The 17,992-nt window shown below is 62.1% G+C and overlaps 1 protein-coding gene across 1 annotated transcript in view; it reads right to left on the bottom strand.

The window, feature by feature from the left end:
* Positions 1 to 17,934, bottom strand: part of VAPB (VAMP (vesicle-associated membrane protein)-associated protein B and C) — a 19,803-nt gene extending 1,869 nt beyond the window's left edge. Inside the window, exons 1-5 of the mRNA XM_012728243.1 lie at positions 17,728 to 17,934; positions 10,509 to 10,661; positions 4,129 to 4,232; positions 1,657 to 1,737; positions 34 to 210 (exon numbers count right to left, since the gene is read on the bottom strand). Coding sequence (XP_012583697.1) covers positions 34 to 210; positions 1,657 to 1,737; positions 4,129 to 4,232; positions 10,509 to 10,661; positions 17,728 to 17,899 — 687 coding nt within the window. The 5' untranslated portion in view covers positions 17,900 to 17,934. The remainder of the gene's footprint in view (positions 1 to 33; positions 211 to 1,656; positions 1,738 to 4,128; positions 4,233 to 10,508; positions 10,662 to 17,727) is intronic.
* Between the last annotated feature and the right edge of the window lie 58 nt (positions 17,935 to 17,992).

Genomic DNA, 17,992 nt, shown 5'->3' with positions numbered 1-17,992 from the left:
CAGCCGCCCGCGCCCGCCGCCCGGACGCGCTACCTTGAAGCGCCGGTTCTCCTCCCGCAGCCGCTGCAGCTCCCCCTGCAGCCGCCGGCACTGCTCCATCACCTTCCTGACCTCGGTGTCGTCCAGGGAAGAGCTCTGGGGTTTCGATGCCGCCGGCGCTTCTGTCTTCGACGCAGTTGCGGACAAAATTTTATTTATCTCTAGGTCATGCTGTTCAGGAATAAACGGAAGCCCGGGTCACGCCAGGTACCGACGGGCCTTCGGCGCAAGCCCAGCGGCCCGCGGCCAGCACTACGGGTGCTGGCCCTGCGTCCACGCGGCAAACGGGCCGCTCAGCTTAGAAACGGACCCCCTGCCCGGCGGCGCAGCCAGCTAAAGCAACTGGGCCGGGAACTACGAAGAGGGGCCGACAGCGGGGTCGGCCGACAGCGACCAGCACGCGTGTCGGTCAGAGCCTCGGTCACGCCAGCCAGCTCCCGCATGCAAGACTCGCTCCAGGGCCACCACACCAGCGGGGTCACCCCAGGGCGGCTGCTGGGTGGGGGCGGAGGGCGGCTGGGGCGCCGCTGCAGGGGCAGCCTCGGCTGGCCGGCGAGAGAAGCCCAGAGCCTCCTAGTCCACTGCCCTGCCCGGCCCTGCCCGGGTGAGCAGGGCAAGGCCCGGGGGAGGGCCCGCCCCACACGGCTGGGGCAGAGCAGACCAGACCCTAGCTGCTGCCTGCGGAAGGGCCCTCACCGAGACAGAGAGCCAGGACACACGCACGCCTCCGTCCACTCGGAACGGGCTCACGACAGCAGTGGCCACTGCACTGAGGACGCTGAGTAGACGTGACACGTCCACAGTCCATAGCTGCAGCCCTGCAGCCGGGGTCTCGGGTGGCCATTTCCCAGCCCGCTACTGACGGCCAGGGGGCTTGATATTCTGCATGCATTTTCAACCCCATTTAAGTTTCCCGACTAGCTGAGGGGAGGCCCGGAGGCTGGCCCGTCTTCACCAGGAAGCCAGGCTGGCGGCCTGGAGGAGTCCCCCCTTTCCCTCGCCCCTGGCAGCATGGGGGCCACTCTCAACGGGCGGCTGCGGGGCACCTGTGACAATGTCTGGAGACCTTTGGCTGTCACGTGGGTGCCACCGGCTTCTGGTGCAGAGGCCCGGGGCGCCGCACACCCCACAGCCCAGGAGGCCAGCCCGCCACCTCCCCTGAAAGGCCGTGCGGGCCGAGAAACCCCAACCTAAAGGCAGGAGACAGGTGGTGCTGAGAGTGGCGGCGGGCGGCAGCTGACCGGCGGCACCAGGGCCGTGCCGCCCTCCCAGCGCCACCCCGGACAGGCGGCAAATTATTCCCGTTCAGCCTCCCCGCTGCGTGAGCGCAGCCCAGAGCGCCTCCCGACAGGCGCTCCCGGGATTCATGACACTTCAACAGCCAACAGGTTGCACTTTCAAGGCGAAAAATTGTTTCAATTAGCAGTCTTTCTGCAAATCTTTCAAAGGCTGATTTTATAAAAGCCCACATATTTGTTGACTTCAGCTTATTTTTTTCTTCATACATCAGAGGAAGGAAAATAATTTGCCAACATAAATCTTGGTTTTGCAGGAGATGGTATGCAAATAAGTATCAGCTTGCAACATTCAATTATTGTTAACTGTAAACATACTTACTGGTTTATCATTTTCTGCTGGCAATTCAAACACACATCTAAGTTTTGAATCCATAAGGTCTTCCGGCTTTGCCTCCTTCCACTAAAACAATTTAAATTTAATAATCAGGATATTATAAAGCTGCTGGAAGAATCATTTCCTATAACTGACAATTTCAGAAAAACACTCTTAACGAGAAAGCTCTGATGTGTATCCAACACAACTCCAGCCTGCTGAGATTTCAGTACTTCTAACACGACAGGGTCAGCAACTAGCACTCCTGAGTATCTGTCATGCTTCACCAGCCCGGTCTGGTCGCCGTGACCCCCCAACCCCCCACTGGGCAGTGCACCCCAGTTCCCCACCTGTGGGGAGCACAGGGGCAGGAGAAGTGCCACGGAGCGAAGAGGAGCCTTCCCCTGAGTGTGGGTGCCGCCGGTGAGGGGCCCCCGAAGAAAGCAGAGCCTGCTCCTCGGGGCACGCGGGGGGGCAGGTTGGGAACCGCGCCGCCGCCACCCCCAACGCCCTGACCGGCGAGCGGTGTCTGCCGCGCAGCTGCCTGGGCAGAGCGTGGGGGGAGCCCCCTCCGCGCTAAGCGCACGTTCTGGGGTGACGCGCTCCTGCCGGCAGAGGGCAGGAGCCCGAGTGGCCTGAGCCCGCAGGGCAGCACGCAGGAAGGTCACGTCCGGGGGAAGGCCCGAACGCCCCGGGCGCACCCCAGGGTCATGCAGGAGGCGGCGAGAGGGGCAAAGGGACCAAGAGTCAGAAGCGGGCAGCAGTCCACGTGTCTAGCCACGGGCACCTCGTTGGCCACGCCACGCCCTGCCCGAGCAAGTGCCATTCCAAAGATACAGACAGAGGAGCATTTCATCACAGGCAGGCAGCCACGGCACTGCCCTCTGCGCTGAGCATGTGCCCACGGCGCAGGGCCACCGCAGGCGCTCCAGGCTCTGGAGGCGAGACCCCCGAGGGCAGCCACACTCACCTCGGAGGTCACAGCCCCCTCATCACCACGGGCAGAGAGCTGGCAGCCTCCGGCCTCCCAGCCTACCCGCCCTGGTGCCGCTGGCACTAAATGCCAGTGGACGTACGCAGGGCAGCGCCAGTAGGGGCTCGGGCCCAGAAACATCTCAACGAGGACACGTCCTCTCGGGGCAGTGGCTGGGCGAACCCAGAATGCGGGCTCTGCAGCCCAGGGGCTGCAGGCTCAACCCCAGTCCCGGGGAACAGGCGGCCGGGCGGTGTCGGCCAGGCGCCGGGGCGGGGGCCTGCCTCGGTCGCGCCCAGCAGCAGGAATGCGGTGAAGCAGCGAAGCCCCTGTGGCAACAAGCTGCCTGGCCAGCTCGGACCAGGTGAAAATGAGCAGGGACCACGCTACATTTTCAACTCATGTATCCAAACAAAACAAAAGTATTTTAAGAATAAAGAAAAACCAGTGGCTAGGTTTAGTCTAACAGGTCAGAGGCCACGCGTAGGTCTGCGCCTCTGCCTACTTCCAAGCGTCCAGCAAGGCCCATCTGAGTCAAAGGGCCCACGCGGGCCCACGCGGGCCCTCCACACTGGGCACCCGCCCGCATGCGCTGGTGACTGACCCCCACAGAGGCAGCCCCCCGCTTCCCACCGGCCCCAGCCCAGCTGTCACCAGGCCGAGCAGCGGGAACTGACGCGTCCCGTTCCGGGAAGTGAGCAAGCGCCACGAGGCCTCGGCGACACGGTGTGGACAGACGGCCTGTTCTCACCCACCACACCACAGCCCAAAGGCAACCTTCTCCCGAAGCTGAGCGCCCCTCCAGCGCCGCCCTCCGGGCCGGAGAAGGCTGCCTGGGCCGCACCCGCAGCGGGCGGGGGCGGGGCAGGGGCGTCCGCCGCCTGTCCAGACCGTGGGCCAGAGGTCCTCTGGCACGGTGCCCAGAGCCTGCTGAGTTACCCAAATGCGCCAGAGATGGCTTGGGGAGAAGTGGTACTATCACCTTTTTTCCCACAAAAATCAGTATCGCATCACTTATTAATGAAAATGAAGTCCTCTGGCTGTTAACAAAATTAGTGCATTAGACACTGTTAAAGCATGAAAAAAAATGCTCCACCCAGGGGAAAGGAAAAACCAGCACCAAGCAGGAGAAAAGCCCACAGGCTGCAGGGCGTTTAGCATTCAGTGCAGTTGGGGGGAGGGGGGGAGGGACGACATTCCTCACAACAGACAAGGTGGGGTGATGAGAGGGGGAAGCAGGAGAATCCTCAAACCATTCAAGATACAACCCACCAGAACAAGGAACGGCTGAAGCCAACCGAGACACAAAGGTCAGAGAAGAATGCTATTTTGCAAAGTGAAAATCAAAGTTTCAGAAAATCCACGAAGGTGAGGGAGAGCACGCGCCTCCCTGGCGCACCCGACCCGCAAGAGCAGTTCCTTCACACTTCAGTGCATGCACCCGCGGTTCCGAGCCGCGTCATTTTCCAATCGCTGAAAAAGAGTAAGAAGCATTCAGTACTTACTACTGCTTCCATATCAGAAGTGTCAGTCGGAGCAAACATAGACTGAACCATAAACTTGTGTTTACTTTTCTCATTGGGGTCATAATCGAAAGGCTGCAACATCACTAAGAAAGAAAATATTTCATTAGGAGGGTCAGAGCTCGGGAGCCGGCGGCCGCTGTCACAGAACCCTCGCCCCCCGCGCAGCTGGAGCTGGCGGCGGCTGCAGGGCAGGCGCGCCCGACCTCCTCCCTGCAGGCCTCAAGCCCAGAGGCGGGCGGGCAGGGCTCTGCGGCCGCGGGCCCCACTCTCCCACCGCTGTGCGTCCCGGGAGCGGCCAGGCCAAGCACCCACGCGCCTGTTTTGCTCAAGAAAATGCACCCAAGTGGCCTCTTCGGGGAGGACTGGGTTGGCAGAGAGTCACAATGTATTTTCTCTGTCTTTCAAACAAAACTGCACGTGTCATTTCCGAAGGCCGAGGTCAGAGCCCACTCCCATGATTCCGGGGCGTCCCGGCCCCGCCGTGTGACCCGGGAAGGCTGCGGGACGGCTAGGAGTCCGCCACAGGGTGCCCGCTCACAGAACCGGCAGCTTGCCGTCTCCGCTGCCAGCCGGGAGCCTCCCCGAGCCTCACCGTCCAGCGCCCAGAGCCGACGCAGGCACGGCCAGATCCTCCCGCACAAAAGAAGGGCCACCGGCGAGGCGCTCGCGCAAGGCCGCCATGCGCTGGGCAGGAGGCCCGGCGCCCTTCTGCCGGCCGCTTCCGCACAGGAAAGGTGCCCACCGCGTGCCCTCCCCCCGTCTGACTGCGCGAGGCTGGCACCGACCGGCTCAGGCTTCCAGGTACCCTGGGCGGGCGACAGCCATGGGCCCAACGGCCCGCGGGGGAGGAAGACCCTGTTCTGTGCGCACCCTGCACCCTGCCCCCCAACCCTGCCTGCCCGCCGGCCGCACTGTGAGCAGCCAGAAAACCACATCGCTCAGCCTGGTACGTTCAAAAATAAATGAACTAAAAACACATTTGAAGGAAAACAACTTGCAGCAGTTTTTGCCAATGAAAACATCCAGGCTCTCAAGAAAAAGGCAGGATCGAAAACTTACGTCTGTGATCAAGGCTCCATGGAGACCCAAATCCCCCACGGCCGGCCATGAGGTCAGCGGGGGCAGCAAGGCCTGGGCTCTCCTGTGCCCTGTGATGCACGTGCCGGCATGTGGGACGCCTGAGGGGCACCTAGCACCGGAGCCGCCCACCCGGCCCGAGAGTGCCCGGCCACGCTCCGCGTGAAGCCGAAGGCTGTGTGACGGCCACTGAGGCTCCGAGTCCTCTCTTCTCGCCCACACCCGTGGCCGTGCGGCCCCTCAGCCCCTCACGCACAGCGCGGGCGGGAGAGGAGCAGGGCTGGGGGCCAGCCGCCTCCGCCAGAGACGCCGGCCGGACAGCAGGGATCTGAGGGCGCTGGCGGTGTCGGTCTGCTCTCCGCACGCTCTCCCAGTTTCTCACTGGAAAAGCTGCGCTGCCGGCGGGGGACTGTGTGTGGGTGCTGAACGAGCGCCTTCCCGGCTCAGCACACCTGCAACACAGATGCTGCTGCCCCACCAGTGGCAGCACCTGAGGGTCTCTCCAGGCCAGCAGAAGGCCTGAGCGCCATGTCCCCTCCAGGCTGCTGCGCAGGGCCTGCGTGCGGGCAGAGGCCCGGACGGACTCCAGCCTGGCCTGGGAGGGCGCCGCTCCCACAAACCGAGCCTGGGGTCCCAGCCTCGGGCTTTCAGGCACACCCCAGACCCGAGTGGACAAAGCAGCCTGTGACCTTCAGAGGGAGGGAGCTGGGCTCGTCCAGCCGGGCCACCCTGCAGCTGCGTGGCCACATCTGCAGGACAACACTGAGGCCCACTGCATCCTGCCACGGAACAACCGCTGGCCCGGGGCACTGACCCGCCAATTTAAATGCGTGCCCACAGAGCAGACAGAGGGATGTCCAGGCACAGCAGGAGCCCCAAAACAGCCGGAGGGCAGCACATGCCACCAGTGCCTGGCTCGTGACACTCAGGCCTGGCCCTGGAGCCACAGGAGGCTGGTGGCTGGACAGCGCTCCAGGAGCCAAGAAGGCGGGGCCCCTCCAACCCCTTAGGTGGCAACTGGAATACAAGGCGGCGGCCAGCGGCTCTCAACCAGCAAGAAGGGTGAGGCGCTGGGCAGCTGCCACCCAAGCCGTCACGAGTCCTCGCCGCTGTGGGTCCTCGGCCTGCTGAGTGTCAGGGTCATGTCCGAGAGCGGGCGCTCCTCGGCCACCGTCACCTCGTGTCAGACGCACCGTGCTCTATCCTATTATCTGGGGCTTTATGAGCACATGACAGAATAAATGCTGTTAATCGTTCGCTCTTTCGGCTCCATACACGCAAATTGTGACAGAAATTATGTGCTTTTCTCCATGACAGGCTATAAAAGAGCTTCCCATTAACTAAATTTATTTCACTTGCATACCAGAGATAGCTGATAGTACCTCTTAAGTGAGCCATCCATCCTACTTCTAGGATGTATTTGCTGCTCCTCCGTTAAGCAGCAGCCTGTTACCGGGAGGCGGCCGGGAGGCCGGGAAGCGGCGCCGGGCCCAGCAGCGTCTCTCGGACGCAGGTGGCCGTTACCAGAGCCCACCTCCGGGAACGAGGAGCCGATCAAGCCATGCAGATGCCCGCGGGCGCCGCCACAGCCGGCCTCCTCCGCATCCCCGCCGCGCCCGCCAGTGTGCTGAGTCTCTGACTTTATCTCCCAGGCCTCTCGGCTGCACCAGACGTCAGCGCTGCGGGGCGCCCGCCCCGCCTCCCACCCAACCCAGTGACCCCGGAGAGCCAGGCCCATACAGGCACCCCCTGAAGCACCGCTCCCATCGCGGCCTCCCCCACCGCCGCCGCCCACCTGCCCGGTGGAAGCCGTCAGTTCACTGTCGCGGCCTGGGTCCGCTGGGATTCGAGGGATTGGCAACAACAGGACCCCCACGTCACGCTGCCCGCCAACCCCCTGCGCACGAGCCTGTCCCCCAGTCTCCTCTTCCAGTGTGGCCCCCGGCTCGGCGCTCTGGGTTCCCACCACGCCTGCCGGGGCCGAGCCACGAGACCAGCTCCTCTGGGCGAGGGAGGCGCTGACCGGTCAGTGCGCGTGAGCCCTCCCGGCTACCAACGCGGGCCGGGGGCCTCGGACCACCTTCCCGGAGGGCTACACCTGGAGAGGCGGCGCCCACGGTCCCTCCCAGTGCCGCTGTCAGCCTGTGCAGGGCACCCCGCTGCCACATCAGGGCAGGTGTTCCATTTACAGGCACTGGCCACAGAACAAAGCTTCCTCCTTATATGTTTTTCAAACACCGGCACACGCCGCTCCCTGCCCCACTTCAGTGTGGAGACCGGCCCGCGGGGAGGCCTCGCGCCCTCAGGCAGACCCGCAGATCGAGGGCCTCGACCCTGGAGACCCGCTGCCCAAGGCTTCCGGAAGCGTGTCCCTGGTCCTCACCTCGCTCTCTGGGCCCTGCCCAGGCTGTCACTGCAGCCGCCCCACAGTCTCCTCCCTCCCTCCTGGGATGGGCTGGACACCAGGACAGGCCATGGCAACCCGAGGCAGGTGCGGGACAGTGAGAGAGGACTCGAGCAGGCAGTGACAGGAAGGCCACGCGCACTGAGGCCTCCTGGCCAGTCTCTGCAGACAAAGGCTAAATCGTGTCGTATTTATGAAAAGTGAAACGGGATCGTCGGACAAATGTTACTATCCACTCAAAAGCTCTCTGAAAGCACAATTACGGTGAGTTTTTGTTGGTAATGTTTTTTTAAAACAAGCGTCTCTGCCAGTGGAAAGATCAGACATCTTCTGAAGTTTGAATGTGCGCTGCTCTTATCTGAGCGCAGCAAGCCGGCTCGTCAAAGCCGTTCACGAGGAGGCTTCGCCTGCCTGAGACTCCACGGCGAGCTGCTGTCAGGTGCCAGACCCCAGCCGCGCTCCCACCCCCAGCCCCGGCGACAGACAGACGCCCGGGCTCCCGGTGCCGGAGGGCGGCGCCCAACTCTCCTGCCACCGGAGAGCCTCAGGCCAGGCAAAGCGCTGGCCCAGGCCACCCGTGAAAGCGCCCCCCCCAGTGCCACTGGCTACATTAACTGGCCACTGTGCCCACCCGAGAGTCCTCTGTTCTCAGATTTTATGCTCCAAATGGGACTGAAGTAAAATAAGTGCTGGAAGGAACGAACTGCCGCTTGAAGGCTGCACTGTGACGCTTCACATCTGAAACCTGAAACATGGACTTGGACGCAGCAGGCGCGGAGTGTCCTCACGCCACCCTGGCTCTCAGGGCACGCCTGGCCCAGTGTGCCTGCACCTGACCCTGGCCTCCGCGCCGCCTCCCAGCCCCCCGCGCACCCGAGAGCCCACGCTTCTGGTTTGCCCGGCAGGCAGGCCACTGGCGGGCGTAGCTGGACTGCAAACGGAAGGGCGCCTGCTATCCTCATGGAATTAGAATTCAGCGAGGGCTATAAAAATATTCAACTTAATACCGTGTTACAGGAAGCCTAAGTAGTTTTGATGGGCCCATAATTTTACCACCTCACCTGCTGTATCCGCTTGCAAACATGGTTTGGAATATTAATGGAAAACTCCCTCATTATTAAACTGAAGTATTAAAAAAAATCCATAACCACTAAGAGCTCACCACAAAGACAGCTTCAGAAATTACCTAACTTAAAAATATTGATCCCCCAGACAGTTCACAAAGCAGATTTAATTTGCAGAGCTGGAGCAAGTGGGGGCCCCCTCTACCACTTCGCGAATCCACAACCCCCACCCGCCTCCCCCTTACAAGCCCAGGGAGCCCCGCGCTGCCCACCCGTCTCCTCGAACGGAGCCTGTTTTGGGGAGGCCTGGCCAGAGCAGTCTACAGCCACCTCTGGTAGATGGCGAGTACTGGGGGCAGGCCAGGGCGTGGACCACGACCCCGGCCGAGAGGGGACACGGGAGCGAGCCCCAGGCCCAAGGACAAGGGAAGAGCAGGCGGCGGCTGGCGCCCAGGTTCCTGCACCCTTGGGGAGCCACACACGCCCGCGACTGGCAGCTGCGGTGACACTGCCACCGACTTTACGCCTGGAGTGATCTGCCATCTTTGGGTGGGGCCCGGACTGCCGCTGCAGAGCAAGGCCCCTGCTGCCCGCCCCCGCCCAGCCCCCCAGGCCGACTCAAGACCCCCTGGAGCAGCAGCACCGCCCGGCCTGAGGGTTTCAGAAACGGGGAGAAACATGTGGCAGCCGCGGGGACACCACTTGGCGGGCGGGGCGGAGGTGTTTTGATGCAAAAGCTGCCATTTTGCAGATTATATTTAAAAGTTGACTAGCAGTGCTTCACTATAAACAATTGCACTCTGTAGAAAGAAGAAACACAAGAATTCCTGATTAAAACTAAAGACACAAGCTGCTTCTCACTGGCAGTCGCGCAGATCAACCCCGGCTTCGGGGTGCACGCGGCTCCCCCCTGGGCCAGTCAGCACAGAGCCCCCAAGAGAAGTCACGCGTGGCGCTGGGACACTGGCCCAGCGTGGGGACCTGCGATGAGGCTGGCTGCCCCCGACTCCCCAGACCACCGGCGATCCCAGAGACCGGTGCAGAGAGAAGCGCACAGGGAGACAGCGGCGCGGGGCGCAGTCGGGAGACCAGGCAGGATCAGGTGACGAAGCCCCTCGAGTCCTCCCAAGGGCGACTCGTTCTCCTTTGGGTGTCACACACAGCCAGACGGACACGGCCAATCCGCCCCGGGAAAGCCAGCCGGGGCCTCGAAGCAGCAGCCTCAGGGGCGCGGCCGCAGGGCGGCGCCAGGGCTGACACACCCCGGGTCGACTCCGCCCGAGAACCGCAGGCTGGCTTGAGCCGCCTCCGCCAGCGCCCTGAAACCCAATCTGCACCGGGGGCACTTGGTCAGTCTTTTCAGAGGCTGGACGCGGGACACATGTTCGCTCTCACAGAGAAGGGGGACACGTCCTCCCCAGACACCCCGTCTCCTCGGCCCAAGGCCTCCACTCGCAGGTTACTGGCGACGGTGAGCTCGGTCAGAAGTCGCTCAGCTTGAGTACAGAAACAACTCCACTCAGCACCCTCCCACAACGCAAAGTTAAGTGTTTAGCCCTTTTTTATTTATGGCCAAAGGGCAGATTTCATTGTGCGGGAGTGGAACCAGACTCGTTCTGAAGGAAAGTCTGGAGCCACCGCTCTAACAGCTCTAGCTACTGGGGCGCGAAGGCTGTGAGCTAAACCCAAGAGGCGGGAACTATGGAGGAGCAACAGGGGAGCCCCGATGGCCCCCCGGCGCCCGGAGGGCCCACCCCCTCGCTCTGCCGGAGCCCCAGTGCGGCCGCAAGCACCCCCGCCGCCTCGGGACTTACCGGACACGTTGATGGAGGCCCCGGCGTCAATGACCCCGCTGTTGGGCCGCACGCAGTACCTGCGCGGCGCCGTGGTCTTCACCTTGAAGCACACGTTCCGCTCTGTCGGGTTGCCCAGCTTCAGGTTGGTGGTGACGACATCGGTGAAGGGCCCTGTGGAAAGAGACCGGGATGAGGGGGATCAGGTGAGAATTCCCCAGCGACTCCCAGACCCCACACACGGGCAGGAGAGGGAGGCCAGCGGCGGGCCGGGGGAGCACTGGCTGACGCCCTCACAGCCGTGAGGCCGGCGGGGCAGCTCATGGTGGACAGGCAGCGCCTCGTCCTTCTGCCGGCCAGTTAGCAGTTATGATCGATAGCCAGGCAAGGCCTGGACCCAAGGCTACTTCTCTCTCTTTTCTAAGGTTTATTTATTTATGCACACAGAACTGGGGTGCAGGCCGGAGGTGCTGGGGGCAGTGAAAGGATTCCCCAGAGACAGAGCGGGGAGCAGAACAGGCCGACGGGTGAAGCACGCTGCTGAGGGGCAGGAGGAGACAGGAGGGGAATGCCGCGCCCTGGGGGCACCTGCAGAGCTGCGCTCCCACCCTCGCACCAGCAGGGAGGACAGGCCACTTCTTCACCAAGGCCAGACCGGGTCCACTAGCAAGATGGACTCGACCAGGGAGGAGGGGCAGCGCCAGCCGGCAGGCGAGTGCGAGAGCAGCAGCTGCCAGGAGACCAGGCCAGCGGAGCCAGCTCGGAAGCCACCGCGGCGACGCCGGGCCCCGGCCCCGGCCACACCTGAAATGTCCCGTCAGCTGGAAGGCTACCGGGAAGACTGAAACAGAGCTCAGTGCCCTGGGGTAGTTTTATTATTATTATTTATTCATTTCCTACTTTATTAGATTTTTTAATTAAAAAAGTAAAACATGCCTTTTAAAACAAGCCAAACAATAAAAGATGTATAAAGAGGAAGTTAATAAGCTCCCCCGTCCCCGAGGTAATTAATATTAACAACACCTGCGCTCTCTCCACATCATCTGTGCTCACAAAAGGGGGGCGACTAGTCACGCAGCTGGACCTGCTCGGCCTGTCCCAGCCTGGCGGGACTGTCCTCACCAGGGGGCCCAGCAGAGGTCCCAACAGGCCCTCTCACTTCTCTCAGTAGCCGGCCACCGTGTTCCCTCCAGAAAAGTGCTTTCTCTGCCCCTGGCATCTCCAGGGAGGGAGGCACGGGGAGGGTGTGTTCACACCCAAACCGGGCCTGGCCCCGCCTGGACACACAGGTACCTTCCTCGGGAGCAAGCGACCTCTCGAACTGCTGCTGAGAAAATCAGAATCTTAAGCCGCTCTCTCTCTCTTAGAGGTGATCAGCGCATGAAAGATCAATGTGATATGGGCTTAACTTAAACATAAATTAAGAAGCCAACAATGGTGAAAGGGAAAAGCGACTCCATTGCAGAACAAATCAACTGCAGTCTGCCCACTAGCAGCTCTGGACCACATGGACCTGTCCGATTTGACGGACGCGCAGGTCAGGCAACCTGCACAGAGGGCAGCAAATGAGCGCCCGAGCTTCGGTCAGCCCGGAGAGACGCCTGCAAAGCCACACGCCACCCCCCGCCGGCCGGCACGCCCTCCCAGGCCGCCCTCTGTCTCTGGGGAACCCTCTCACCCCCGCACCTCTGGCCTGATAAATACATCTTAAAAAAAGGAAAGGAATTCTATTCGAATTGAGTAGCTACAGGACCTACACCACGCTTGTGCTCGGTCCCGGACCGGCGCGCCAGAACACACGAAGCCGGCAGTCATGAGGGTGTGAGGGCTGAGGGCGCCGGGAAGGCCTCCGCCGGGCCCTGCACGTCACCACACCGCTGCGCCCATGAAAGCACTACGCGGAGTGGGGTGCTCCTGTGCCAACATGCGTGCTTATCTCCAGGGAATTGAAACCGTGGGCATAAAGCACAGAGTCAATTTTACAAATAAATCCTCACTTTCAAGAAATGGAAAAAAAAAAAAAGATCTGGCGTCTCAGAAACACCACATACACTTTTTTTTAAAAAAGATTTATTTATGCACACAGAACTGGGGTGCAGGCCAGAGGTGCAGAGGCACTGAGAGGATTCTCCAGAGACAGAGTGGGGAGCAGAGCAGGCCGACTGCTGAGAACACTGCTGAGGGGGGCAGCGGGGAGACAGGACAGGTCTGCTGCGCCCTGGGGTCACCTCCGGGGCAGGCGGGGATCGAACTCCTGCGGAAGCGGCTTTGGCTTTTTGGTGCTGCGCTTTCACCCCCTGGCTCCCGGGGAGGGCCCACAGCATACACTTTTTATCATTGATCCATCTACTTTTCTAGTCTGTATTTCAAATGTTTAATCAAAATCAGTAACAAAAATGTAAATGGAAGGTCAAAAAAAATCAATAAATCAGACAATGTCCACTGGGAGAACTAGGGAGAGCTGAACACTTTGTCTCCCCATGTGACACTGGCGTGGTGGCCGCTGCCGCCCCACCCGCGCCCCCGCAGACAGTTCCCATCTTCCCAAGTGGAACTTGTAAGGCAGAAAGAAAAAAAGGTGCTCTAGAAATGGCCTTTCTCAGAAAGCAAACGCGCAGCACCAGCAAAGGTAAAGACAGCAAGTTCGGTGGCGGCAGGAACAGGCGCTTTCAGTCTCTCCGAAACGGAGCCTCAGTGTCACACGGGCTGAAGAGCAAGGGCAGCCACGGCCTGCAGCACAGCAGGGGCTCGTGGAGGTCCCAAACCTTCTGTGGATGCTGGATTCGGTGGCCAGCCAGGAAACACACAAGCCTCCTGTGGGACAGGATCCCCTTCATTCTCTGGACAGTGACCGTCCGTACTCGCTGCCCTCATCCACTGGGAGCCCAGGAGAAAGACCAGCGAAGCTCCCTCCGGGAAACACTGCCTGGCAGAAGCCTGCGCCCAGGGCTCGGCCAGAGACCTGGGGTGCCTGGGCCAATCCTCCTCCCTTGGCAACGGGGGTGGAGCAGCAGCTGGAGGGGCCCCAGAAACACGGGGCGCAGCCGCCGCTGGGGCTCCACAGTGCCTCTCGGATGGAGGCCCCCCCTTCAAAATGCACAAAGGACTGCTTGCCTCCGCAAGCAGGCCCCCAGCGACATGTCGGGAGGCTCGGGATGCACAGGAAGGACAGCGCCCCAATGCAAGGCGTCAGGGCGCCCCAGGACCAGAGCCCGCTGCCGCCGTGTCAGGCCAGGCACACGGCTGCCGCCAGGAGACACGAAGCGGTGCGGCCTCTGAGACAAGCTGCGGCTCCTCACCAAGCCGAGCCAGGCACCCACGCAGCCCACGACGCCCCTTCCACCTGTGGGGTCGGGCGCAGGCACAAGCCACCGCTGCACGCTCAGCCGTGGCTTCACGCACGTCCTCAAACCCGGAGCGGCCAGGTGGCCCCGGCCAGCTGACCCGGCCACTCGTGGCCGCTGGCAGAACACTGTGGCCTTCCCCGAGCTGGGGCGTGGAGGTCAGAGGTGGCGGCGGGGTCCTAAACGCGCGTCCTTAAGCTTCAAAAGGCCAGTGTGCACAGGCGACGCCCACACCACTGGTCAGGTGACATCCTGGAAAAGGCAAAGCGGTGGCCCCGAGGCCGGAGGGGCGCATGCAGCTGGCAGGCAGCCTGAGGCCGCCCACGCCACCCTGAGCCTGACGCACCGCGGTTACGCTCGGAGCGCCTCGGCGTGGGGGCTGCCGTGGGGCCACGGAACCCTATGCTGGGCTCAACCTGGCGGTGGCCTTAAGCTGCTCTTCAATGTAGAGCGAGTGTTCAAAACCAGCGGGGAAAGACCTTTACATTACGGCAAGTGCCCCGGCAGCAGCCGGCACTCGCGCCGCGACGGGTACCGACGTGAGCACACACGGCGTGGGCACACGGGATGAGCTTGAAAATCCGCTGGGTGAAGAAAGACGCTTCTTGGCGGGCGCTTTTCGCCCCCTTTCTCAAGTCCACGAACTTCTGGTTTCACAAGCACGAACGCTTCCTCTGTAACAGGGCTCCCGCCGCAGTCACAACACTCGGAAGCGCAAACTGTTGCCAGCTAAGTTCTATACCAGTGAGACATGTGCTCTACCCGGTCTCAGCTCTCCAGGAAGGGACCAAATTATTAGCTCCCAACAGTTTTTCACGCTGCATAAAGAGCTGGTATTTTATGCTCTTGCAGACAGAATCTGCACAACCTCTCTCCTGTCCAAAACCACGTTACCACATTCCACTCCGAGCTGAAAAGATCACCTCTGCTCCAGAAGCCTAGGGCTGAGACGGATTTTGTTAAGACGATAAATTATGCTTGAGGTTTCAATACAACAGATTCTGTGCATGGAAGAAGTACACTGCAATGGGAGGAAACGGACACTAGGAAGTAAAGCCTCTGCCTGGCTCAGAGGCCTGAAATGGCCGCTCTGACAGTCCGTTTTCACGAAAGTGTCCCCCGCGCTCCGCTCTCCCTGCCCATCTGCAGTGCACCATCCTCATGCTGCTTCTCATTTTTCCAAGTCTCCCGCCAGACCGGGAGCCCCACAGCAACACACTCCTGTCCTCCGACCCACTGCTGCCCATTCAATCCACCACGCCTCCTGCACTCCAGGACGACCTAGGGCAAAGGCCCAGGGCCCATCCCTCTGTCTTAAAACACACCCCAAAGTCACGCGACTGCCTCCATCCATCTGGCCCGCAGTGACTTCTCTGACAGGCGAGGGTGGGGGAGCCCACGGACGCCCACAGGGCCGCTGAGACACCGCATGCCAGCAACAGTGGCGCGGGCACACCCCCGAGGGTGTGGCTCGACTGGGCACGAGGAGCGCGGTGCTGACCCCCGTCAAGACCGGACAGCCACCTTCCGGAAGGCCCGCGAGTGCTGGCGCCTCTTTGTCTGGCACACGCCCCTGGGCGCTACAGTGGGGGGCTTCTCAGTGACCCTCTCCTCAGTGACCCTCAGGGAGGGAGGGCGGGCGGGAGGCTGCGGGGAGGCGGCCCACGCACCTCAGGTTTTGCTTGGGAGATGGGGCTTAGTGTTTCAAAAGACTGGCCGCAGGGAGCTGCATTGCTACATTTAGTATTTTATATCAAAGGACAGCCAGTTGTTACTCTGTTTCCATAAAAAAGCTTTTAAAAAACTGTTTCTGTTTTCATTTCCCCCCAGAAGGCCAGCAGCCCAGGCAAAAACTTCACAGGCCACAGGCCCAGAAGAACCGCCAGGGTATGCCGGGCTGCGGGAAGTGTCGTGCGGCTCTGCCGGCCCACACTGGGCAGCGCCCGCCAGGCCCTCGCTGCGTTACGGTGATGGAGACGGCCCAGTCAGCTGCTGGGACTCGGCTCCCGGGGTCCCTGTCATCTCCGAAACCCCGCTCATTCGTTCCCGGTCACGGCCACCCTGCGGACAGCAAATTTTTCAAATACAAATGGAGGCTGCGTGCGGCTATCTGGAGAGAATTCCCGAAGCAAACTCATAGTCTGGGCTCCCAGTCAGGCCCGGCCGCGTCCCGAGCAGAGTGCCCAGCAGAGCGGCTGTGTGTGCCCAGCTCCCACCGCCAAGGACCGACCGCCAGCGCCTGGCAGGGCAGAGGCTACAGCACCTCAGTGCGCGAGACCATGTTAGTGACATCGAGGGGCTTGTCTTACACCAAGCGGCCGCTCAGACTCATCACCAGGCCCGCGTCTGGGCGCAAGCTACCAGAGTCCTCAAGACACCGGAGGCCTGTCCCCACCCGCGCTAAGAGCACTGCCGACAGGCACCCACTTTCTCCTTTATGAAGCTGGCCACAGCTGCTTCACCCCCGGCCAGCGAGGGTCCCCCAGGGCGCAGCAGACCTCGCTTGTCTCCCCACTGCTCCCTCCGCAGTGTAGTTCATCCACCTGCCTGTTCTGCTCCCCACTCTGGCTCTGGTGGATTCTCTCAGCCCCCACACCTCTGGCCTGTACCCCAGTTCTGTGTGCATAAATAACTAATTCTTAAAAAAATAGTTCACTGGGAACAAGAGACGTGAGTAGCAGACAAGAAGCGCACTCCTCACAGTCCAGCAAGTCCAGGTACAGCCGGGCTGCATGCAGCCCTTGCTGCTGACCAGCAAGCAGGCTGGTTCGTGGCGCACGGCCACGCCCAAGACAAGCAGCAGGCGGCCACGCTGCCAGGGGCACCAAGACACCCCGGCACCGAGTGAAAGCGACGCATGCAGGGGCTGGAGCGGGGATTCCTGCAGTGACCCAACCAGAAGTGCTCCAGGCTGGGCAACAGTGAGCGTGAGGAGACGGAAGGAAAGGCCGCTGCGGGCGAAGGGGGCGGCAGGCAGAGGCTGCACAGGCTTCCGGGAGCCTCACTGCTCCAGGAGCAGAGCACGGCGCGGCGCCTGCCCCCACCCCAGGCCGCCCCGCATTCCTTCCCCAAATCCCAGTTCCAAGCCCCGACACCAGCACAAGAGCCACGGCCACACGCGTCCCAGCCAGCTCGGGGGGTACAAAAGCTGGCGGCATCCTGCCCCTCTCCGGCTGGGCTGGCAGACGTGGCCTGGCCAAGTGAGGGGGCGTGCCAGCCCATCCTCAGCGGGCAGCAGGCCCCTGCCCCCTGCAGTCTTGGTCCAGTCTAGAACCAGAAAAGTCAGTGACCCCAAGTGCCCATGGCCATGCTCACACGCCCCTGAAGCCGGAGCAAGCCGCCCTCTGTCCCCACCCCTCACCCTCGGCCACCTCCCAGCGCGCATGCCCATGGGCTCAGTCATGGCCACTTGCCCCCAGGCCCACTGCCCTCCCCAACACACCTGTTGGGCGCAGCTACGGAGAGGACGAACCCAATCCCTGCCTAGCACCGTGCCACGCAGGGGTCCTCCCGTGGGGCCCAGGGGCACTAGTCCCTGACCCCGGCCAGGCGGCCTGCCCAGGCAACCAGCCACCTTCAAAGAACAGGGACAAAGCTGAATGTTCTGGGGGGGCCGGAGGGGGGGGGACAACACTCCTTCCACAAGGTCTCTCCAGAGGAGAATGGAGGGGGGACGCTGAGGTCAAGGATGCACCCCTGAGGAGCAACACCGTCGTCCGTGCCAAAGGGACCCAGCACCTTCCCTCCATACATCAAAACGGGGGTGCCGGGACACCATTCGGCCCATGAACAAACAGGCAGGGCGCGCTCGGTGGCCAGTGGGCGGCATTGTGGTGGCCTGTGGCTGGCCTCGGGCTGCAGGCAAGGCCTGTGATGTGCCAGCTGCCCTGCCCCACCTGCACGGTCCAGGCGCAGGTCTGCGCCCTCACGGATGGTCAGCGCGTGAGAGCCGGTCCTCTGTCCTGACCGCCGGGCGCTGCTTACTGCAGCTCCCTCCAGCCCGGGAGAAGCAAGGGGCGCAGGCCGGGCCTGCGGCGCACGGTGCCCAGTGGAGAAGACCCGGGTCATGCGAAGCACATGGGCCACATGGCGGGGCCGGGCCGCCGCGCGGCGCTGGGCTCCCGGCTCCAGCTGCAGGCGTGTCCGGGGGTGTCAGCGGCG

Source organism: Condylura cristata, unplaced genomic scaffold (assembly GCF_000260355.1).
Source record: "Condylura cristata isolate star-nosed mole 26May11 unplaced genomic scaffold, ConCri1.0 scaffold00022, whole genome shotgun sequence".
In the NCBI taxonomy this organism is placed as follows: Eukaryota; Metazoa; Chordata; class Mammalia; order Eulipotyphla; family Talpidae; genus Condylura; species Condylura cristata.
Note: the sequence above shows the minus strand (reverse complement) of the source record. Positions and strands in the feature narration are given on the sequence as shown.